Source organism: Eulemur rufifrons, chromosome 15, assembly GCF_041146395.1.
Source record: "Eulemur rufifrons isolate Redbay chromosome 15, OSU_ERuf_1, whole genome shotgun sequence".
NCBI lineage: Eukaryota > Metazoa > Chordata > Mammalia > Primates > Lemuridae > Eulemur > Eulemur rufifrons.
This window is the reverse complement of record NC_090997.1, coordinates 84,424,558-84,449,568: the sequence shown is the minus strand read 5'-3', so window position 1 is coordinate 84,449,568 and position 25,011 is coordinate 84,424,558. Positions and strand designations below refer to the sequence as shown.

Genomic DNA, 25,011 nt, shown 5'->3' with positions numbered 1-25,011 from the left:
GATGGAGGTAAGAAGATAAGGTTCTTGCTTTCCTTTAACACAGGCCGTTTTTCTCATGTGTTACAAATTCCTTAAAGAGAGAAATCTATGCGATATTTCTAAATAAACATGCTAGTTTCAACACTATGTTATTGTGGTCATTCCTTTGCATGAGAGTTTCAAGATTATGGAACAAGTTAACCAGTTTTATCTTTTTCTGTGGAAGAATCAGTTATATTGACTGATCAGAATCAATACTATGAGCTTATATATCCTGACCCTAAAGTATTTGCAACACTAATGCTCTGTAAGAAAATATGCAGGTTTATTAAGCTAGAAATAGTTGCAGATGTCTAAGCTATTTCCTTCTTGAATGGCCATAAAAATCATGCTGAAATTTGGACTTACAGGAAGGTTTTGTTTTTGTACTGTAAATTCAATACACCTTGAATTTTACATAGTATGTCAGTTCTTTTTCATTTGTGTGAGTCTAATAACTCTTTTTTTTTTTTTTAATTTGCTTTGAAAAATCATTGTCTTACATTCTGTCCCCAGGTGGTTTTGTTGAATCATCATTCACCTTTCTCGATTTAGCAGGCCTGGACCACCACTGCACAGCTTTTGGTGGTACTAGAAAATCTGGTACAGACATCCCTGTGATTGCTGATTGCCTGACCCGTAGCTAGCACCTCAGACTAGGGCCAGTTCATCAGTAGCTGAACCATCACCGCCTTAGTCATAATGCATGCTTGATACCCTGTTGCATAGCCCTAGATCTGAGATTGGCACAGTGTTTCTTAAGTGTGATAATATGACTCAGGTGACTTAAAGGTATTGGAAATAAAGTAATTACATGTGGCGCATTTGCTTTCTCTTTAAATGATCATTTTGGATAAAACCTTTAAAAAAATGTGTTCTAGCTAAAAAAAACTACCTGGGATCAAAGTATATGCAGTTTAGCCCCCACCCCACCCCCAATCAATACCACTGTAGCCACTTTTAGTTTTAACCTAAATAAATATGGATTTTCATTTGTTTATTCTTTTTCATGCCTAATATTCCATATATCTTTTATAACCCCTTTATTTTTAAAGAAAATCTAAAGAATATCACCACAACTTACTTTCCTGTGACACTCAACCAAATGTGAAAGCTTTTTTTTTTCCCTTGGCTCTTCACAACCCAATGATAGTTGGGGCCCGTATAAAATCTGTGATCATTTAAGTGTGATGTTTCATTGTAGGGATAGTTTGTGTATACATTCTATGCAGAAAAGCTTCCAGGATATATAATGTTTTTATAAACATTTTTTCTTTAGCTTCATGCTTTATATGTATAGGGCAGAAATATACTCTGTTATAGATTGCCAGACATTTTTGAAGGAAGATAAAGCTGCTTAATTCTTTGCTTCCGCACTCAGAGTTTTAATATGTGACCTTTATTACTGCCACTCAGAACAAGAGAAACCAGTGTTGCATTTGTGAGCTGTTGGATAAAATCCATTTTAATAAGATCTGTGCATTAGAGCAAACTGCTCCTATACTAGAACAGAGAAATCTGTCTGAAAATAATTAGGATTACTTTCAGGCAGACTTAATTAGAACTTTCTCAGAGATCAGAAAATGATCTGCTGTGATCTTGAGAACAGCAACCAAGTCTCATTCATTTCGAATACAACAATACCGGCTGCATGACGGGTGTTCAGTCGATGTTTGCTGACCAGCAGATCCTGCAGATGGTCTATATTACAATTAATGTCCAACTGCTAGCTAATATCAAGTACCACTGGTCTATAAAACTTTATACTTTTAAAACATATTCCTCATAAATCCCTTCATAAATTTGTTCAGTGAAAAAATAAATTAATAAAAATTGTTTCATATATTAAGTAATAGAACAAATTCATGGCATACTTCCATAATTTTGACCATCTATGGCAAATTTAGAGGTTTTACTATTCATGGTATTTTTAGGATGGGAAGACCTAGTGTAGCTCTTTTTTTCCACTTTACTCTGAAGCAGAACTAAGTTTTTTTAATAACCTATTGAGAATCTGCCTGAGGATAGGCCTCTATGTGGACACAGTTTTCCACAGCTAAAGCTTAACGTATAGAGCAATATCAGAAAATGTATTGCTATAAAATCACCTGAAAATGACATTTGTTATTCCTCCTTGTGTTCTCTCCTCACATTTCATCATTAAGATGTACCTTTGATGATTTGCCCTAAATCTTTTCCTTATGTTAGGGTTGCCCTGAGAGCCCCTTAGTTAAGTGTAAATGTGAGTCACAGAAATGGTGTGTTTTTTTCAATAATAAAATTGCTTCAACCATAAAAATGAATCCCAGTCAACAATAGAAATGTCTGATCTTAATGGAAGACTTTCATATCACCTGTGTGCCGTAAATAATAGTCAGAAATGGTTATTCCATGGGGAAAGTCCACTGCAAAATTTTTACTGCCAAGGTTAGTTAGACCAATGGAAACTGGGTTTTGAAAGCATCTACCACATGGAATATTTTGCTTTAGTTTTAGAAGCAGTTAACAATAGAAAATGAAACACAATACAGCAAAACCCCTTTAACTTTGGCTATTATAGATCAGAACATGACCTGCCTCCTAGATACATATAATAATGATATTTTTATACATTTATTATATGTAGTTTTATTCAGGGAACATGCTTTGCACTAATGAGCATTACAACTTGATCCCACTGTACCAACAGCAAACTGCTGTTTTTTGCCTTTTATATGGTTATTTGCCTTCTGGTTTAAACTTTAAGAATTCTAAAATTCGAATTTTTGACTACAGGATGACTGCGAGATGAGCAATAATATTGTTCATGAACTTAGAATTCTGATTTTATTTATATTGCTGCAGTTTTGTTGGGCAAGCTTGTATGCTGATTCTATATCTGTAGTCACACTAAACTCATAGGCGCAGAGATATGGTTATTAGTAGACTTTAAAAAAAATTATAGTGGCCATCCTTTCCACGTTTAGAATATTTGTTTTTCTTTTCTTTTTTTTTTTTTTATTCTTCTATAATGAACTTTAATGCTCTCAGTAAAATGACACTACAAGCGAAGGTAGCAGCAATTACACAGAACCTGGTGTTCTTTGTACGCCAGTGTTTGCCTTCTGTCTTACCAGCGCTTACCCCATTGTTCCTGCTTTTGGAAATCACAAAGGCATTCACTTTCATTGTCTTCTTTTGCTTGCGCTATTTTAGAAGCCCTTCCTTCTGTCTTCATCCACTTGTTGTATTATATATAACAGTATCCTTGAATTTCCATGGCTGACAAACTGGTGAACTGAATATTTATTTTATCCTATAAGAAAAAATGAATTTTATTTCTAGCCTTTAAGTTACCTTTGAAATGTCCACTTAGAAAACTGTGTTATTATGACAGATCTAGAAATAGAGCTGAAAGCATCCAATCCTAGTTTTTCCTTCCATCAGTGATCTGGGAAATGGCAATCCTGCATGCTGGCTGTCAATTAGCATTATCTCCATTTGTTTTAGATCCAGACAGGCGGTCAGTTTCCACCATGAATCTTTCGAAACATGTTGATCCCGTCATTAGCAAGCGGCTCTCCTCCTCATCTGCAACTTTACTAAATTCTCCAGATAGAGGTACAGTCAAAAGGAAAACAAAAAAGTGTTCTGTTATTTACTTAATGCTTTTTTTTCTGGATGTTTACAGATAAAAATAAGCATCTGAAGTTGCTTTCCCTACGTTTCTTAAATAGGAAGAAAAAACTTCAGAGTAAAAAAGCAATAAACGGCTGAGCAGCATTTTCCTTGCGACAAGAACATTTCTCATTTTAGAACTTGGCTGAATGATTGCATTTAGCAATGATGAAAGCGGTGCTTCTCTCAACTTTTTAGTAAATGAGTTTACAGCTCCAGAAATCACCCACTTATCCACCAAAATGCATATAATCTTTGTTATGAACATTTCTTCACTTCAATCATATTGTCTTTGGCTTTTCATCTGTACTTTGGAAATTCCAGGCTCTGACTTTCCAAAAATTTTAAAGTGATTCGTGTTGGTTAGATTTCATTTTGGAAATTTCTCATTTAACCAAACATTTCTTATTACATTTCTTATGTGTGCTATTGGTTTTTTGGTGTCCATTCATTTACTCTTGAGGGATTTGGCCTAACTTCAAGAATATCGTTGTCATTACAGCCTCCTGAAACATTCAATATTCATAGTCCTCCAGTTAACATCCTATTTGAACTTTGAGTTTTATTCATCTCATGGATTTACAGTACATGAATGTTGAGTTATTTATAAAGTGAAAGTTTTATTTTACATATGTCATAGAAGGAAAAATCAAGCTTTTAAGATAAGCTACTTGTTTTACATAACTAAGATGAGTTTTAAATAAAACCAAAGAGTTATTGTGCAATATAAAAACACTCTTTAAAAGTAACAAATTGTGGTTACTTTGAGTACTTTATTAAGAAACTGGGAAAGTTTCAGTGTTTATAATCTTTAAAAGGAATGTAATGTGTGCATGTTCTGTATGTGTGTATGTATATTTTGTGTTATATAAAAGTTGTGTCATTGTAATGTACAATATTATATAAGTGTTGATGTTATTTTATAACTAATCTCTTAAAGCGGTCAATATTTGAACAACTTCCTATTCTTGCCTTTTAACCGAAACCATTCCTGTTTTTTCTTTAACCTAATTTGCCTTAATCATCGATATCAGTCAAATTAGGGACCTTTCATAAGTATTAAGAATTAAAATTCATTTCAAAAATATCCTTTATTTTCAAACCTAGTCCCTCATACAAAATATAGCGTGTGAATGCTGCTCTTAACAATTGGTTTCTTTGTCTTTTTTTGGAAGTGGTCACTTATTAAACACTTTAATTTCACACTTTTGTGAACCTGGGTTTGCGACAAACTGCAATGAGGGTTTTATGGTACTTTAAAGTTAAACATTGCTCACTGTATCCTACAATCCCATAGCTGAAATTAGGGTGAGGATGGGAGTGAGGAGCTGGGCAATAAACTGGGCAATCTCCTGTCCACACTTCTGTGGAGTGACCATGCTGAATTGTCTGTATCAATTAGGAATAAGATGTTTTATGCACCTTGTATGATAGTATCTAATTGGCTGCTCTTATGATAAAGAGTCTTAGAACTGAGAAAGATTTACTGGATGGATCATCTACTTCAGTTGGGGTGATAGAGCCCCTAAGAAGTCAAGAGCCTAACTTAATGTCCTCCAGGCTAACTGCGGCAGGAGGTGGCTAGAACAGCCATCACCAGCTCCTCACCCATGCGGTTGCCACACCACATCCTCAGTTCTTACATGCATGGGTGTCCTTTCTTAAATCTACTCTGTGCATTCTTTTGCGAGGTTAGGAGTAGAAAGATAGGACATAGGATATCAGTGTCAAGGGAAGTTCAGTAACCGTTTCATAGCCTGGGCCAGAAAACTGCCCCATGAATCATAGTGCAGACCTAGAAAGTTGAATACTAAGCTGAACTAACAGGACAAGAGGGAGAGCACTATATTTGGGAGTTCTGCTTCTCTGCCCCTTACCAAAGAACTGTGAACCAGTTCCTGGTCTAACAGGCCAGCTCAGCCAGGAGGAGGCTCCCATGTGGTCCAGGAAGCCATTTTTTTTTTTTTGCTTAGAGTAGGGATCTCTCTATGTTAGCCGGGCTAGTCTCAAACTCCTGGCCTCAAGCGATCCTCCTGCCTCAGCCTCCCAAGTAGCTGGAACTACAGGCTCATGCCCCACTGTGCCCAGCCAATATTTTATTTTTTAAGTTAGGCAAAACCCTCCATAAGACTATGAGAGACTTAGGCCTTTTAATAAGAATAAAAATTCTTCTGAATTTGAATTTCTCTAATTTGGAAATATAAGTAATTCAGTTAATTTCTGCTATTTTAAAAAGTTGTTTATACTTTATTATTTCATTAGAAAGCATTCTTACCAGGTTATTAAATTACAGGGCTTTATAGACAAATCTGTCAAGTGGGTATATACATCATTATTAGAGTGTTCAAGCTTTCTCAGTCCTATGGCATAGACTTTAAAGCTGATATTAAATTGAGGCTCTGATACCATCAGCGATGACATTCATCTGGAATGCATCTGAACAGCTCTACTGGTTACTATAAATATATCACTCAATAAATAGCCATTTCTCTAAGACATGCTTCCTCAGGCCCTTGGAAGCCAGTGGAGGCCAATCTAATGGAGGTTTTGTGGCTTTGCCATACTGGCTTTTAAATATTTTGATTATTACACCTGAATATAGTGTTACATGGATAAAATTACCTGAGTTAAAGGAAAACTCTGATTATTAAAGGTTTCTATAATTGTTGCAACAGAAAGAATGTCGCCACTGGAAATTTTTACATTAAAAGTGTATATTATTATCTTTAAGCTATCCACTTAACCAGCTTTTACTCAAGAAAGAACAACAGGGGGCCGGGCACTGTGGCTCAGGCCTGTAATCCTAGCACTCTGGGAGGCTGAGGTGGGTGGATCGTTTGAGCTCAGGAGTTCGAGACCAGCCTGAGCAAGAGCGAGATCTCGTCTCTACTAAAAATAGAAAGAAATTAGCTGGACAACTAGAAATATGTAGAAAAAATTAGCCGTGCATGGTGGCGCATGCCTGTAGTCCCAGCTACTCGGGAGGCTGAGGCAGGAGGATTACTTGAGCCCAAGAGTTTGAGGTTGCTGTGAGCTAGGCTGACGCCACGGCACTCCAGCCCGGGCAACAGAGTGAGACTCTGTCTCAAAAAAAAAAAAAAAGAAAAGAAAAGAAAGAAAGAACAAAAGGGAGTTTGAAGAGTAAGAACAAAGTTGCCCTTCTTTGCTTTAAATTAGTCAATACATTTTTTTCCCCTAGAATCTCTATCAAAGGATGCAGTGGTGGACCTCAAGCTGAGTTCTGCCTACAGGCTTGTTCTATTTTACTGAGCAGTGTTTTTTGTTCTTGTTTTAATTTGAATTAATTGCCAACATTTAAAATAATGAAAGTCTTCATATAACATTTAGGTTTCCTACTTCTAATGAAAAAATCAGCATCTGACAACATTTGCCCAATTTCTGCATGGTACCCATTACCTGAAACTGAATAGTGATTTCATGCTTATAGGAGGAAAGTAGTAGTGCAAGTGTCCATCAAATTTGTTTAGCCCACATCACTTATTGGTGTTAACCTGCATGGTCCCTAGAGGCCTTTGAGTTTGCCTCCTCTGATCTGGGTGGTCTATTATGGGAATTGTCAGTATCTCATTATTAAGTGTTTAAATAGGATCAGTACCATAGAGTTGTTCCATTAGAGTTAATATCGCTTCCATCAGCTTTGTAATCCCAAAATTGGGCCAGTCTAGGTGGGGAAAAAAAGGAATCAACCAACTCTGCTTTACTAACCTTTACTAAAAGGTTATCTTATGGAAGATATCTCTATCTCTATCTTGGTCAAGGCATAGTTTGTTATTCATTCAATCATTCGGGGCAGAGTCTAGCTTTGTTGCCCAGGCTAAAATGTAGCAGCATCGTCATAGTTCACTGTAACCTCAAACTCCAGGGCCCAAGCGATCCTCCTGCCTCTCAGCCTCCTAAGTAGCTGGGACTCCAGGTGCGTGCCACCATGCCTAGCTAATTTTTTTATTTTTTGTAGATACAGGGTCTCACTATGTTGCCAAGGCTGGTCTTGAACTCCTGGCCTCAAACAATCCTCCCACCTTGGCCTCCCAAAGTGCTGGGATTACAGGCCTGAGCCACTGCACCCAGCCAAGGCACAGTTATGAATGCGAAAGAAGTGGAAACATGTTTCTTCTAGCAAAATCTTTCATCACAGTATCAGGAGCTATAAAACAAATCTCTTTGGATTTGCTTTACACGCAAGTTAAAGTGGGTTTTCGATGATCTTCATTTGAGGCAAGTTCGTTGGTCGATGCCTTGACAACTCATGGAAATACAGTAATTGAACTTCTTAATGCAGTAAAGAAAGGGACTTATCTTTTCCATGACAACCCATCTCTGCAGTTTAAGCCATAGTCATCCTACAGTTTTTCTAAGAAAAGGAAACATTCATCTTCCTTTCCTTTCTTCCCTTTCTCAGCTGTTGAAAATTTTCAATTTATCCTAATCACTTTTTCCCCATTGACTTTATTCTGTGAATGTTTTTTAATTTTAGATTGTGTTATATTCTGCTTTTACACACACTCACATTGCCATGCTATAGTTTATGGTAGTACTTATCTCATAGCGCTTTCTACCAACTGTAACTATTGCAGTAGTTTTTGTAACAGGTCTTTCTTTATTAATGTCTTAACCACAAAGACTCTTCTAATAAACAAAAAATCTAATGAACGATTCACTAATTTCTAAATTCATCAGTGCCTTAATCAAAACAGCCACGCTTTTAAAATAAAGTCAGATAATTAAGGTATTTATTGGAAGTTGGTACCGCATTCCAGATAGGAACAAATACTTTTTATAACAATATTTAGCAGTATATGGTTTTTATTAACTAAAACTAATTTCCTAGAATTTAAATGCCATTTCTTTAGAATATGATATATACAAGATTGTTATAAGAACTCCTGCTCCAGGGGCAAATTGCACCCTAATTTATAACTGGCATACATTTCCTAAGCATGGCCTTGCCCCAGTATAATTTGAGGCCATATATCATTGCATTATTTTTAATTTGTTGTCTGGATTCTTCAGGTATCCACTAGGATTTTGGCTTTTCTGTTTAATTTTCTCTTGCTTCAGCCTTAGCCTTATCCTCAGCCAAAATCTTTATGTTTGTTGCCAAACAGGGACCTGAAGGAACCTGGCTTGCCAAATGGAAAAGTCAAAAGGAATCCCATACAGAACTCTGCATGAGTCTTCTTTCATTTTATTAAATCTAATTCCCCCCCCCCCCCCACACACACACACACACCCTAATTGCCCAAGTAGCAATTCATGGAGATCTAACATAATTCAATGGGGACCCTTTCCATCTTTTATATAACTCCAGTCTTTCTTTAGCCGCCAATGCCTCTGTTGGGGTTTATTATTCAAGGTACTTGGGAAGCCCTTTCACTAAGGTGTGTGCCATCAGTCCACTGCCCACCCCGGTGCCCGTCAGATAGTGCCTAGGATTGCCCTGGAGTTATCAATACACCCCAAAACTATAGTCGAAATGATATTTATGTTTTATTCCCATTTGACTACTAAATAAGGGTGGTTAGCAAAATCTGTATCTGTAAAACTTAATTTAGAGCATGCCACAAACTTAACATCTTGAAGAAAGGCAACTTTAGGGAATAGCTCTCCCTTTGGGCAGGGTTTCTGTTGCCCTGACTCTCAGCCACTGTCCTTGCGGAGCCCGGTCTCGCTCGAAGGCCCGGCACATGGGAGCAATAGGTGTGGTGTCTACGCGCTGTTGACCCTGGACAGAACGCTTCTAACATCTTGCTTATGTGGTGACGTTTAGCTCGCCGCCTGCAGCTCAGCCCATGGGAGAGCAGCGTTGTTAACAGACTCCTGACGCCCACACATTCGTTCCTGGCCAGAAGTAAAAGCACAGCCGCCTTGTCTGGAGATGCAGGTAAAACTGTCCAGGTGGAACCTTCCCAGTGAGGTCAAGTCCTCCTTTCAAAGCATATCTGAGCCACCAATATTCGCCTAATCACACCTCAGTTTTCCCTGTGTGCTCCTCTCTCCTCCGGGTGGAAGTGTCTGTTGGTGTCGTGCCCTGGCACGCTTTCCCCCACTATCCACCTTAGTCTTATCCAGTGCCGGACACCAAGCTTCGGAGGCCTCTGCCTGTTCATAGCATTACCAGGAAAAAGTGTCTCTTACCTGCCCTTTCTTCCACCCCTGTCTCTGAGCAGATGATCCGAGGTAGAAATAATTTAATTTTCAATATTAGTATGTGGCCTTGGGAATCAAATCAAAGCACAGGTTTGTTATTTAAGCATAGAGTTTCTTAATGTGGCTGTGGGCTGGCTACTTATCTTCTCCGCACCAGTCTTTTATGTGTAATCTAGGAATTGTACCCTTCTAGAACTCTCGGAATTGTGAAGAAGTCTAATTATAGTGTTATTTGTTATATTCTTTGAAAATATGTAAAAACATGCCTGGTACTGGCTATTATGATACTGGTTATTATTAATAGACTCCTCTACATTTTTGAGATGTAAACGTGCCTGAATGAGCCAATTAAATTGAATGAAAAGTTAGTGTAGAGCCTACATCTATCTAATTGGTAAGAAAGGTACATATTAGGTTTTGAGTAACACTTCTGTCCTGGTGAGTTCATTTAGTTTTTTCCAAATATTTTTGGGCACAATTGGTGTATTTATGTAACCAGTCTGCCAGCCTTCATTTCTGGCACTTAGGAGATTGCATACCCTCTCCATAAAGTCCCCGTTAAAAATGCCTTGCCTCTGCAAGCCTCTCCATGTTCATTAGCCCACTTCACAAACAATAATTCTTGGTGGTTTTACGGCATCTTTTCTCTGTGGTGCCCAATGAGCGAATGAGTCTCAACCCCAAATCTCTCAGTACCCCTGGGACACAGTCAAAAAAGCAAGCGTGGGCATTCCTACCACCTCTTTACGGAAACCAAGTGCAGTGAGGATAAGTGACTTACACCAGGGTCACTTAGAAAGTCGGTGGCCTGGATCTTGAATGTGCTTACCCCTCCCTCCTCTGCACCCTGGGTGATGCTTTGTGTGCAATCGTGCGGTCAGCTAGCTGCACCACGGTGTTCTGTGTTTCCTGTAAAGTAACTGTCCTGTCAGAGCTGTCACATTGCATCTGCAATTTTTCTGGATGAGAAAGTACAGCTTATTTCAAGACAGTTTTTTTCTGTGCCTATGAATTTCATGCTTTCATATGTCATGAAAGTTTTTTTTTTAATGTCTAGCTAATGGAAGGACCTCTAAGATGGTTTTTCAGTCCTATTAATATTTTATAGAGTCTAACTAGTTTATGGCTATCATGCTTCTGAATCTCCACATTGTGTGTTGTTGTATTGTGCTAAAGGACTGTCTCACAGCTAGGAAATAGTCTTTCTTTGCTATTTCTGTCATCACTAACTTTCGTCAATTCTTTCACTCTCCCTCTAGTCTTTTCCAACACCATTTCATCATTTTCCACCCATTCTACTTGCTCACCTTCCCTCCTCCTCCATCGTTATACCCAGTCAAGGTGCTTCATTATCTGCAAACTGGCGCTTTACTTTGCAACTTTTCCATTCTCCTTTTCACAATTGATATGTGTCTGTAATTTATTTTAGTGTGAAAAAGTGCATAGCCTGTGAATTGCCTGTTTTACTAATACATTGCCTAGATCATTGTCACCTATGGCATTGATGCAGCTTGTGTTTAATAACCAAAACTCTTGGTTTTGTTTTATATTTCCATTTAGAATTATATATAAACATCTTTCTAGATGTCTTGTCAAAAACACTTTTTCCATCACTTTAATTTTTTCATCTAATCTTTGATTCTTTTCTCTTGTCTTCCCATTTTAGTGTTATCCCTTGACTTCATCATATTCCCAATTGCCATTGGCAAGAAGGTGACCCTCATTGGAGCAGGGCTACATTAGTAGATTAAAACAGCCAGTCTTTAACCCTAGGGTGTTCCGTGATTGCAAACACCCTGAGCAAACAGTAGAGCAGTTGAGAATTGGAAATCTGAGTCTCATACCTCTCATTTGCACTCACTGTTTTGGGTTGACTTTTCCATGCCCCCTCCTCCTTTTTTTTTCCCAGAACTTTCCAAATGTGGTTATCAGAGCTCAGGATTAAATAAATTAATACATGCTTACAATAATACCCGCACATAGTAGGCCCTCAATAAATATTAGCATTCTGTTATGCAGTTTTTCTATTCTCTATGTTACACTCCAACCACTTGAACTGCCTTGTCTTTTCTCTGCACCTGTTATTTCATCTAGAAAATCTTGAATGAGTTAAATTAATGCACACTTACAACCAAGAGTAGGATGAGATACAGATATTGTGGAAGACTTTCTCAAAGACATTTCCATGAGACAGTGTTCATGTTTAACTAAACTACTTGGGATATGAAGGGTACTGTGGGAAAAAAATAACTCCATGTTGCTCTTACTGTTTCTTCAGAAGGGCAAGAAAATACAAATAATCGGTTTAAAGATTTCAGGTTTTTCAGTACTTGCTGTTTTAGTACAGCAGTGAATTCCATGAAATTTAATAACCTCACAAGGGACTTATAACGTTTATTGTAGCCAGAAGATGTTCTTTGGACAATTAAATTTGATGATTTTTTTCTATGGACTACACTAGACAGATTTAAGGATATTTTCAAACTGTATGTAATATTACCTCTGCACTAAAAGAATAAACCAGAAGGCATGATGAGATTAGCTTACATCCAGGATGGTCTCAGGAACTGCTCCTTGGATGCCTCATGAAATTGTTATTTTCTACTAGAGGGAAAAGAAATCATATTGCTGTGCCTCATTCCTTTTTCAGTGTCAGACCCATGACCTCAGAGCAAGACTGTTTTCTGTGGTTTCCTGATCCTTGAACAAGGCTAATGGCCTTTGCCTGTGCCCTGAGCAATGTGTGCCTTTCTTCCTGGTCATTAATCCCCAGAGATGCCTTATGCCAGGATGTTATTCCTTAAATGCATTGGATTGTCTTGGAAGAATTTTGCATTAATGAACTCTTTCTTGTCTGGAAAATGCAAATGTCTTGTGGTGGCACTTGAGAAAAGGTTATTTTCAAATTGTTTCCCCTGTGATCACAAGCAAAATGACAAGAGGTTCTCTTTCCTCACGATACAAATCCTTCTTCACCATTAAGATTGGAAGTAAAGCTTTATTTCACTTCCCAAGTAAGACACACATTCTTTTAAGGAGAACTGAGGAAATGAAAGGTGTTTTAGTTCTGAAGAAATAGAATTCTATCTTCAAATGAGGGGAAGAGAGTGCAGTTTGCAATCTGTTCACTGCCTCAACCATTCAGTAATAGCCATGGATACTGCCAGGCATTTAATCAAAGAGAGCACGTTAATAAAGATGCAGTCTAATCAACTTTCTGTCTATAGACGAAACCAAAATAACAGTTAAATATTTTTAACCTCTATAATTCTGAAATTAAGATTATCCCAAATTTGTCATGTAAACTTTTGAGTTTGTCAACACTGTTACATTCAGCTGGCATAATGGTTTCTTTAAAGGGTTGCTACAATGGCTAGATTTGAGTAAAGTTATTTTGTGACCCTGTCCAAATATATAGTATTCTCCTCGGTAGTCAAGTTTGTCTTATTTTTGCTGGAAAACAAGATTTCTGAATGAAATCTGAAGGTAGACCTTGCAACCGTAGTACCCACTCTTTTAATATCTATGCAGTGTTACCTGAATTTCTTTAAACCCATTGTTGCTCAGAATAATTTGGTTAACAGCAGTGTTCCTTTGAAGGTGAATGGTCAGACTGTGTGGTTTTTCAAAAAAAAAATATTCCATCTTGAGTGAAACTGTAAAAGCTATTCATGATTCAACTTTATTTTTGGCAATTCTAACATGTTTATGTTCTAGTCATCGTTTTAAATGGTTATGTCTAACCTCCCCTTATGATCTAATGCTGCTTCTTGTGAACCATCAAATGCTCTGGCTTTTGGTAAAACCCAGAAGCATGCGTTTGGTTTGCCTGTAAATAAAACATTTACAGAATAATTTTTTTCTGGAAATTATTGCTTATCCTTGTGACAAGTCTTAACACTTGGTAAGACTTGGTCATTTAACATCCTTTAAATTCAGTTGCTTTTCCCCACCCCTTGCTGGCTGTTGAACTTGAATCCTGAAATAGTTGCAGTATATCTTGCTTGCCTGCTTGCACGCTTCCTCTCTTTCCAGCTTTTGTTCCATCTTAAAGCTAATTAGGAAAAATCTAATTCTAGACCAGTCCCATATGAAACGTATATCGCTAATGTAGCATTTTTCCAGAACCATCAGTTAATAGGAATATAAGGCCATTGCTCTCCATAATTATTGGATTACATCTGTATCTTTAATCAGCATTTAAATAGCCAAATAGCTAACAATATATTCCAGATTTCTCACTAGGACATGCTTTCCTTTTGGACACATCATAAACTCATAGGACTATGAGGACAGCTGAGTATGATGGTTCTGGGCACCTGTAGGTAATAACATCTTCTCCCTACTTTTCTCTCTATCTCTGCTTGGCTCCTTTTCCTGAACCTGCTTTTGGCTTTCTTCAACTGCTCCTCTGCCACTCTTATGTGTAAAACCAATCACCTGCACCCTAGTTATCCCCATTTGTCCTCGTTCAGCATCTTGCAGCCCCATCATCATGCCCTACAAAGCTGCACACTCTAGAAATCCGACAGATCGACCAAAACTCTTTGTAACACCACCTGAGGGCTCTTCGCGCAGGAGGACCATTCATGGCACAGCGGTGAGTAGCTGTTGGGAGCAGCTGGGAGAGTCTGGGAGCCAGTGCTATTTCTGTTGCAGATGAACACTACTCCCAGGTGCGGTGTGGGTGTAAGGGGGGAAGCTGTGACATCCCCTCCGTCCCACCGATCACGCATATTGCTGGCTGGCCAGTAGTGTCTTCCCACTTCCTCTCCACTTGGGGATTTTGCTCTCCCCAAAAATTGGAATTTGAAGATGAAAACTGTTCTTTGTTCAAGCGTGCATGAGTGGCCAGCCAACCCTACCAGAGCCGCCATGCAAATAAGTACAATGACAGAATACTTTCATTTTTGAAAGTAAGAAAACCAAATAGCCTTTGAAGTGGAAGTGGGCCTGGACTGCCACCTTGACATTTTATTCCAACCATATCCAGAAGCCGGCTGAACTCTAAATGTGGTTTTTTAAAAAGCAAGACAAAGAATCTTTATCCTGCTTAGCTAATCCCTGACAAGGCCCAGATCTTAAAATACAGTGAAGAAGTATTTTGAAAATAGTAGTTATTTGCTAAATAACTAATTCTTGAAAGGCTATTAGGCTATGCTCTAAACTCAAGCTGTGCAAGTGAAGAACGTAATTTGGACTTGCTATTTATTGGCAAGGTGGCTGAGCTAATGTGAATTTTCACCATGGTGTAAATGCAATGAGGTAATTTGTATGTCTCCAGGCATCTTTCTTCTTTGTTTTAAGTCCTGTGTTTATTTGGTATCAATTGAAGGATGTAAACATTGTTCTATGGTCTTCAGACATTGGTCAGTCTTAAAGGACTCACCAATCAGGCTGGGTGCGGTGGCTCTCTCCTGTAATCCCAGCACTTTGGGAGGCCAAAGCCAGAGGATCACTTGAGCCCAGGAATTTCAGCCTGGGTGAAAGAGCAAGACCCTCTCTCTATTGTCTCTGTTTAAAAAAAACAAAAACAAAAGACTCACCAATCAACCAGAAGATCTCATTGCCTTTCTTCATGATAATAGTATGACCCTTTTAATGAAAGGCTGAAACTTTTTTTTTTTTATTTTTTTTATTTTTATTTTTTGTTTGTTTTTCAGCTCATTAAGGGGGTACAAAAGATCAGGCTATATACATTGCCCATGCCTCCCCATCCCCCCAAGTCTGAGCTTTAGTTGTGTCCATTCCCTAGACAGTGCACATCACTCTCATCATATAGGTGTGCACTCCTCCCCTCCCCCCACCCCATCCCCCCCAGAGAGAACTTCAAACGTGTCCATTCCCTTAACTTCCCAGAGCAATTCAGATGTATAAACCTGATGGACACTTAAAAGGATTTTGCTTTGTGAAGGGCTTGATGGCTTTGCCGGCAGGCAGTTTTCTTTCAAGCCCCTTCAGCCTTTCCTGAGTCAGTGTTTAATTCGTGACTGAGTCAGGCCTCCAACCCTCTAAGCCAAAGGTGAAACTACCTTTGATGTCTGTGAAGTTTTTAATTCCTTAGTGTTGGTGCATCAGAGATGCTAGCTGTGGACTGAAAAGCCATAGTTAAACAGAACAGCTTTGGCCCCAAACATTGAGTGCTCATCAGGCAGGTAAGAAGAGCATTTACCAAAGGAAAAATATCTTTTTCTGGGTAAAAACAAAAATTAACACTCCTTGAGTGAAGATGGAGGGCTGACCCTGGCTAACAAATTAAATGAGAGGGATTTGTCATCACATAATCCAGAGTCTTGTTTTGTTTTGTTTTTAATGCTGCCTTCTTTCTTCATTTGATCAACTAGCCTTCTTTTCACCTCTTGATAAGCAAGTATTTAGGCACACACATACCACCAGAAAATGACTGCAGGTGTCAGTTACGCTTCAGAACTGCACTGTGGAATTCAGTAGTGACTAGCCACATGGAGCACTTTGAAAGTGGCTAGTGAGACTGACAGACTGGATTTTTAATTTTTAAAAAATCTTTTAACTGTGGTAAAAACGACGTAACATAAAATTTATCCTCTTAGCCATTTTGAAGTTCAGCAGTGTTAAGTATATGCATATTATAGTGTAACCAATCTCCAAAACTTTTTAAATCTTGCAAAACCAAAACTCTCTGCCGGTTAAACAACTTCCCATTTCCCAGCCCTTGGCAACCACCATCCTACCTTCTATTTCTATGTATTTAACTACCTTAGAGACCACATAAAAGTGGAGTCATGCACTGTTTGAATTTTAGTGACTGGCTTGTTTCACTTAGCGTAATGTCCTCAAGGTTCATCCTTGTTGTGGCATGTGTCAGAATTTCCTTCCTTTTTAGGGCTGAATAATATTCCATCATATGTGTGTACCACATTTTGTTTATTCATTTATCCATTGATGGACATCTGGGTTGCTTTCACCTCTTGGCTACAGTGTATACTGCTGCTGTGAGCATAGGTGTGCAAATATTTCTTCAAGATCCTTCTTTCAATTTTTTTTTTTATATATACCCAGAAGTGGGATTGTTTGATCATAAGGTAATCCTATTTTCAATTTTTCAAGGAGCCTTCATTTCTTGTAGCAATTGTACCATTTTACATTCCCACCAACGGTGCACAAAGATTCCAGTTTCTCCACATTCTCATTGACACTTGTTATTTTCTGCGTGTGTGTGTGTGTGTGTGTGTGTGTGTGTGTTTTTAGTAATAGCCATCCTAATGGATGTGAGGTGATACTGCATTGTGACTTTGATTTGCATTTCTTTAATGATTTGTGATACTAAGCTTCTTTTCATATGCTTGTTGGCCATTCATATGTCATCTTTCAAGAAATGTCTATTCATATTCTGTGCCTGCTTTTTAATCAGGTTATTTGTTTTGTTGTTGAGTTATAGAGTTATTTATGTATTCTAGATATTGACTCCTTATAAGATATATGATTTGCAAATATTTTTCCCATTCCATAAGTTACTCTATCGATTATTTCCTTGGATGCACAGAAGTTTTTAAGTTTGATGTTCTTTATTTTTGCTTTGTTGCCTGTCCTTTTGGCGTTATAGCCAAGAAATCAATACAAGAACCAATGTCATGTAGCTTTTCACCAATGTTTTCTTCCAGAATTTTTATAGTTTAAGTCATATGTTTAGGTCTTTAGTCCACTTTGACTTAATTTTTATATGTTATACAAGGTAAGAGTCCAGCTTTATTCTTTTTTTTAATTTCAGCATATTACAGGGGTACAGATGTTTAGGTTACAGTCAGAGCTTCAAGCGTGTCCATCCCCTAGATTGTGTCAGCTTTATTCTTTTGCATGTGGATATCCAGTTTTCCCAGCACCATTTGTTGAATAGAGTGTCCTTTTCTCATTGAGTGGTCTTGGCATTTGACCATATACATCAGAGTTTATTCCTGGGCTTTCTATTCTAGTCCATTAGTCTTTGTGTCTGTCTTTGTACCAGTACCCACAGTACTGATTACTGTAGTTTTGTACAGGTTGAGCATCCCTAATCTGAAAATCCAAAATCTGAAACTTTTTGAGCACCAACATGACACTCAAATGCTCATTGGAGCATTTTGGATTTTGGATTTTTCAGATTAGGGATGCCACTAAAGCAGTAAGTATTAATGCAAGTATTCCAAAATCTGAAAAAATCCAAATTCAACACACTTCTGAGGTCCCAAGCATTTTGATAAGGGATGCTCAATCTATAATATGTTTTGAAATCAGGAAGTATGAAACTTCCAACTTTGTTCTTCTTTTTCAATATTTTCACTCTTCAGGGTCCCTTGAGATTCCATAAGAATTTTAGGATGGATTTTTCTATTTCTGCAAAAAAGTAATGACATTGGGATTTCAATAGGGATTATGTGGAATCTGTATAGCTTTGGATAGTATTGACATCTTAACAATATTAAGTCTTCCAATCCAGGAACACAGGGTCCCTTTCCATTTACTTGTGTTATCTTTAACTTCTTTGAACAATGTCTTCTAGATTTCAGTGTACAAGTCTCTGGACTCCTCGGTTAAGTTATTCCCAAGTATTTTATTCTTTTTGATGCTATCAAAAATGGAATTGTTCTTTTAAATTCCTTTTCTATTGTATTTAATTTTAATTAATTTAGACCTAAATTGAAATGGCTACTATTGAGCACTGAAAGTGTTTTTAATTTTTAACTTTATTTAATTTAGATCTAAATTCAAATAGCCAAATGTGGCTAGTGGCTACCATGTGGACAGCATAGATTTAGAACATTTCTGTCATCACAGAAGGTTCTGTTGGGCAGCACTTCCTTAGAATGTCTGTTGTGCATTGTCTCTTGGAGGATATTTACACTGTATTCTAAACCTACCTCTGTTTATAAAATTAAAGTCTTTCTCCATAATGGTAGGTTGTCCAGACCATTGACTTGTTGCATGTGTTCCCCGTCAGCACTGTGGAAAGTATTAAAGGAAAGATTGTGCAGATTGCAGCTGTTCACTCAGATCAGGGTGCAAATCAGGAGTCTTTTTATATGTGTAGTACCCAAATAGGTGGCTGGGTACAAGAGCAATGAAAGGACTAAAATGGTTTAAAAAAAAAAAAAAAAAACTACCTGCTCGGGAGGTTGTTAATTCAAGTATTGAGTGTTTTTTCAAACCACTCCTTCCCCGCTCTCCCACCCCTAGGTGATTAAAGGAGATCACTTTTAGGAGAGAAAGAAGTAATTGGCTCAATGGCACTTTAAAAAGCAGACTATCTGAGGATTATATAATCCTGTATAGATTTATTCCCTGATCCCTGTGTTACCAAGCCACAGACGATAAAATTCGGCCTCAAACCCCGCACATCAAAAATTGTCCTTTCTGATTTTTTTCTCATTTTGATCTCTTGTTGATCTGATTTCAGCCAAATCAAAATGTTTTGAGAAAAAGAAAGGCTGCTCGAGGTGCTTAACCCCACCCTCCCTTGGGAAGAGCCCCGGGCCTGCCACCCCATGCACCAGCCAGGAGGGCTCCACACGGTGGCTGCAGCTTTTGCTCCCCAAGGACTCCAGCAGCTCTGGGAGGCTCCACCTTCTGGGCCCAGACACAGGAACAGAGAGAGGGTGCAGCCAGAAGTGATGTAGAGCTGGGACACACCTCGTGAAGCTCTTTGCTGCCTCTTCCTTCTATTTAGAAATTCCAGGGAGACAGGGAGCATTATTTGACACTTAGATGTTTTCCCCCTTCCCATAGCCCAGTCCATCAACTAGGAAAATGGAGAGAAGCAAATAAAAGGGAAACTGAGGGGATTAAAAGGGAAGGGAAAGAAGAAGCAGAGGATGCTTGAGCCGGGCAGAAAAGGAGAGAAGGACAGGTGCACTACCAGCTTATTGCCCTGAGGCTAGACGATACTCTGCCCCTTCGCTGGCACCCTGCAGCCTGTGCACACAGGCGCCTCCAGGACACATCCACTCCCATCCCTGAGCCCTGCCGGGAAGTTTCGCATACTTGGAGTGGGTCTGCTTTGCTCTGTGCATTTTTTTCTTGATTGACCTTAGAATATCAGAACACTTTTCTGGGCTTCCCTTTGCCCATTTCAACTTTAGAAAGGTGTCTTCTCTCTCTGGCTGTGTTCCTAGTTGGCAGTCAGGGGAGGGCTGATGTTTTGGCCCAACCTTCAATTCCTTATCTGGTAAAGAGTAAAAATAAATAACATTCCTCACCTTGAACCTGACTTTTCTTCAAGAGCAAGAGGACACCAGGTGAGGAAAGGCTTGTTTCTCTAACATCAATATAAAGGAAAAAAAATGAATTAATATCTGATATAGCAGCACATAAATTTTTTTTAAAAACTGAGCTATAGTATGTTTTGAGGGAAAGAACTAACAAATTAAAAAGATGTGTTTTAATTAAAAGTTAGGACAAGAATGGAAATTATTTTTCTTTTGACATTTGTGTGGGATAAACCAGACTGAGATTTTGCTCTAGGTAATCTAAAAGTATAAGGGTATTTTTTAAAAATAAATATAACTCCAAATCACACATCTAGAACCACCTTATTGGTCACATTGTGTTCATTCAGTCACACTGTTCGGTTGAGAGCTCACAAGGGCCTTTTGTTGAGGTGGAATGGATATATGTGGCAGAGTTTAGCGCATTTCTAAAAAGTCACTAAATGGTTTGTAGCTCCGTTGTTGAATACTGCAAATGTGGTTGCTTCACTCACAGAAAAAAATCTAATTATTGCATGTCTCTGAACTTAGGGCTATAAAAAGGAGAGAGAGCGAGAAAATGTACCCTTCCACCTTACATCTGGCGTCCGAAGGGCTCTATCTCCATCTAATCCCAAAGCCAGATCACCAGCTCCCTCTCGCCTGTGGTAAGTGAAATATGAGAAGCTGGCTGGGTTGTTCCGTGTTGAAGGATTGGTAGCCTCTGTCCTCTGAAGGTGAACTGTTCTCCCCAGGCTGTGTGGCTTCGACTCAGGGAATGACATTCTCCCTGAAAGGAAAGAAAAGAAGGAAAATTGCAATGGGTCTCTAAAGCCACTCTATTTCTGCATTTACCACCTAAAAGATAAATACACATAGCTGAATGTAATATCTGCATTTCTTTTCCATCCCGTGATGTCTGGCAAGCCTGTCCTAATGGGTCCTTTTCTCTCTGCCTTGTCTGTCTGTTGCCCAGGCTCCCGTCCAAGTCCTTTCCTCATTTGCCTGGCACACCCAGACCGGCCTCCTCCTTGCCCCCCGGCTCGTTCAAAGCTGCCCCTGCTCAGGTCCGGCCCCCGTCCCCTGGCAACATCCGCCCTGTCAAGAGAGAAGTCAGAGTGGAGCCTGAGAAAAAAGACCCTGAGAAGGAACCTCAGAAAGTTGCCAGCGAGCCCTCCTTAAAGGGCAGAGCACCTTTAGCGAAGGTAGCAGAAGCCACCGATGAAGAGAGGACACCTGTCGAACCAGAAGCCGACCCTGGTGAGAATGAACTGACTTGTGATGGGACGTGGGTTTGTTGTTCTTTTTTTCTCCTGCACTGTTTTTATTTAGCTTTTTCTTTTCCTTTTCATATTAGAGACTTGGAAATTTTACTCTCAGGCTAATTTTGGGACCTTTTCTTAAGTATAATTTTTTTTACATATAAAAACAGTAAAATCATACAAAAGCCTGTTGTTGGAGCCACAGCATGTTAATTCAGGCATAATGTCTGAGTGATTTTAGTGGCTGAGTCCAGGGTTTCACAAAATGTGTTCAGAGTACGAGCATCAGAATCACTTGTATTAGTTATCTATTGCTGTGTAACAAATTACCCTAAAACTTCGCAGCTTAAAACAACAAGAGGCATTTATTATATCACATGAATTCTTGGGCCAGGAATTCAGGAGCAGCTGAGCTCGGTGGTTCTGGCTCAGGGACTCTCAGGAGATTGCAGTCCAGCTGTCGGCCAGGGCTGCCATTGTCTCGAGACTCAACCAAAGCTGGAAGGTGGCTTATACACATGGCTGTTGGCAGGTGGCCTCTGTTGCATGACACGTGGACCTCCCCAGAGTGTCACCTGATGTCCTCATAATCGTCTGCTTGCTCTGCAGGCTTCCCCACCCCCAGCAGGTGATGTGGAAGAGAGAATGAGGAGGAAGTCTTTTATGCCCCCATCTCAGAAGTCACCCATCCATAGTTCTGTCATATTCTGTTCATTAGAAGCAAGTCACTAGGTTAAACTCACACTCAAGGAGAGGAGATTAGTCTCCACCTTTTGAAAGGAGACTTTTCAAAGAATTCATGGGAGAAAAACTTTTTTTATTGAACATGTTCCAAAAGAGGCTTAGTCGGAAAAACCCCAAAGCTCGTGTCCTCCTCACACTCATCTTTCCCTGCCTCTACTTCCTCCTCCTCAGCTGGGGGGCGATGGGGAGGAAGCCTATCTCTGGGCAGCTCTGCCAGCCCTTGTGCTGCAGTCGAGGCTCACGATGTTGATACCGGCCCCAGCCTCTGCAAACAAGCCAGGCCAAAAAGGTTCAGCGTTTACACCAGCTGCTGTCACAAGGTCATCGTGCAGAGGCAGGCAAGCTCAGAGACGGAGGCCATGGTGCGGGCACAGTGCTAGTCGCTCATCCCATCACAGTCATGATGACAAAGCAAAAGCTGTGGGAACAAAAGCAGAAATGTAAATCTGGAGTGATCAGGTACCAGAGGTCACCGCTCGCTGGTGCTGTGCTTGCTGTGGTGCAGAATCGTGGCGTCTGTATGGGGCTCCCTGCTACACGAGCTCTCTAGGTCATCTTCCCAAATCTGAGTAAGGCCAGAGAACTTCTGCACCCATCTCACATCTTGGTGGCCCGGGATGTGTAAGCAGGGGGAGTACAAACTCCCCAAGGGGCCCGGGCTCCTCCATCTCAGACCTTGAGACAGCTCTGGGGAGACAGAAGGGTCCCCTTCCCAGGGTGTCATCTTCCCAGCCTGAATCTGGACTCGTGGCGTGCACCCTGAGGATGGTCATAGAAAGGCTTTAGTGCTCTCGTAATGAATGGTCACCAACGAGTAGGAATACTCCTGGTGTAAGAAAACACAAATGGGAGATCTCATCTTTTTGCCCAGGGTATAACTTCCTGCAGAGTCTAACATGAGGCTTTACACTCAGTACACACTCAATATATGTTGTTAACAGATTTAACTGGTATAAAAATAAGACTTGGTAACAGAGTGTCAGCTTTGTTGGATGTCACACTTACACAATTAGTTTTTTTGTTATCTGTTGCTTGGTTACAGATAGAATACAGTGAAACTGTGAGAACACACAATAATAAATATTCCCTTTTCTTTTATCGTGATAAATTCTAGGCCTGGGCTATGGGGAATGGTAGTTTTGTTCTGTTCTTCGGGTTTTGTTTCCAGTTGGTTTTTTCCTTGTATGTATTTGTACAGCTGCTCCAGTTGTGGCCCCAACTCCAGATTCGGTCCCAGCTCCAGCCTCGGTCCCCACCCCAGCCTCGGTCCCAGCGCCGTCATCCGCCATGACTGCCAGTGCTTCTCCCAAGACTTCCGCAGGCACCACCGACCCGGAAGAGGCCACAAGGCTGCTAGCTGAGAAGAGGCGGCTTGCCCGAGAGCAGAGAGAGAAGGAGGAAAGGGAGCGGAGGGGACAGGAAGAGCTGGAAAGGTAAAGCGGAGACACTGCTCAACCACATGGTGTCAGTGACATTGTTGTGATACCTTGGACTGACTAACTCTCCGAGCTGAGAGGGAAGAGGTAGTGGTAGTAACCAAGGTGAATGGGTTAGTTGTTTCAGAATTACTCTTACTTGGTGTTCCTTTGTCTACTAAGTGATTTTTTTTTTTAAATCATGTTTTCTTATTATAACAATACAACAACATTGATGGAGAAAAGTTTAAGGAAAAAAAAATTTATCCATAATAATACTGATTTTCAGTAATTATGTACATTTTGGGTGGTCCTTTCTGAACACTGAGGGGGGTGTGTACATACGTATACATACACGTACATACATATGTATACACATACGGACATACATACATATACATGCACATTTGCGTAATTATAACCACAACTGAGGTACAGTTGTGCAGTCTGCGTTTTTACTTAACAGACCTCCAATCTCCAGACTTCCTCATTATCTTTGTAATTCTTATTTTAAAGCTGCATAATAAAGGTTCATGTTTTCTTCTTTCCAGATAAAACTCCTCTCAGAGGGTAACTGGGTGAGATACTAAAATGCCCCATGATTGCCCGCCAGGCAGTGTGCCAGAGACAGTTTGCTTAATCGGTCACCTTCTGGGCCTAATAAGGCTAATGTCAATATAATTGTTAAAATTGTTCTTCAGACAAACAGAACTACACCTTGGGGAAGGATCTCATGCACAGTACTGGCACCATCTTGGGTGTTCCCTGCCTTCGATCCCTACAGGGAGCTTATGTGGCCCATCGTCCTGTCCTATGACAGAACATTGTGACCGTTATTTATTTACAGAGATTTCCTTTGGGGGGAGAGGCTTCAAATTCATGACTAAAAAGTCTCATTATTTGGATTAAACAAATCTCAGCTTTCAAAGATAGTTAAATAATAGATCCTTTGAAAAAGCAAGGTCTCCCCAAAACATTGGTGGTTCCATTCGGCTTCTGTTTACCTCAGGCAACAATGAAGCTGGGAAGGGAGGAGGATGGCTTCATATTTTGTCCCTTAACCATGTTGAATATGTCCTGTGGAGGTTTTTCTGCCAGACCTTTGAACTAACTGTCCTTGCAGTAACCACAAAGTCAGGCCTCTCTTCAAGGAATTCCCTTATGTGTCTTGGTTCTGTTTTTGTCTTTTTGCAGACAGAAGAGGGAGGAATTGGCCCAAAGGGTGGCTGAAGAGAGAACCCGCCGTGAGGAAGAGGCCCGACGGCTAGAAGCTGAGCAGGCCCGGCAGAAGGAGGAGCAGCTGCGCCGGCAGGCGGAAGAGCGAGAGCAGCGTGAGCGGGAGGAGACGGAGCGCGCCCAGAGACAGGTACGGCCCGGGCCTGCAGGAGCAGGCAGCTGAGTGCAGCCACCTACCTGAGATGGGTGGGCATTCATCTCGGATGAGCAGAGAAAAATGGCGGACAAATCGCTCTTTGGTGCATGTGTTCTCCCTTTCCACGACCTTTCCATCTGTCGTCTTGCCTCCACCTCTGGGTGTCCCCTGAGACTGGA

General features: G+C 39.9%; 1 protein-coding gene across 10 annotated transcripts in view; it reads left to right on the top strand.

Moving 5' to 3' along the window:
* MAP7 (microtubule associated protein 7) overlaps positions 1 to 25,011 on the top strand; it is a 175,580-nt gene that overhangs the window by 135,521 nt on the left and 15,048 nt on the right. For 3 of the 10 annotated variants that reach the window (XM_069489158.1, XM_069489161.1, XM_069489157.1), the window contains 7 exons: positions 3,508 to 3,618; positions 9,464 to 9,577; positions 14,319 to 14,443; positions 20,592 to 20,707; positions 21,016 to 21,317; positions 23,244 to 23,478; positions 24,655 to 24,826. In XM_069489158.1, the coding sequence (XP_069345259.1) occupies positions 3,508 to 3,618; positions 9,464 to 9,577; positions 14,319 to 14,443; positions 20,592 to 20,707; positions 21,016 to 21,317; positions 23,244 to 23,478; positions 24,655 to 24,826 (1,175 nt within the window). Of the gene's footprint in view, positions 1 to 3,486; positions 3,619 to 9,463; positions 9,578 to 14,294; positions 14,444 to 20,591; positions 20,708 to 21,015; positions 21,318 to 23,243; positions 23,479 to 24,654; positions 24,827 to 25,011 lie in introns of all 10 variants that reach the window. The other 7 variants (XM_069489164.1, XM_069489160.1, XM_069489155.1 and 4 more) reach the window with 6 other exon arrangements.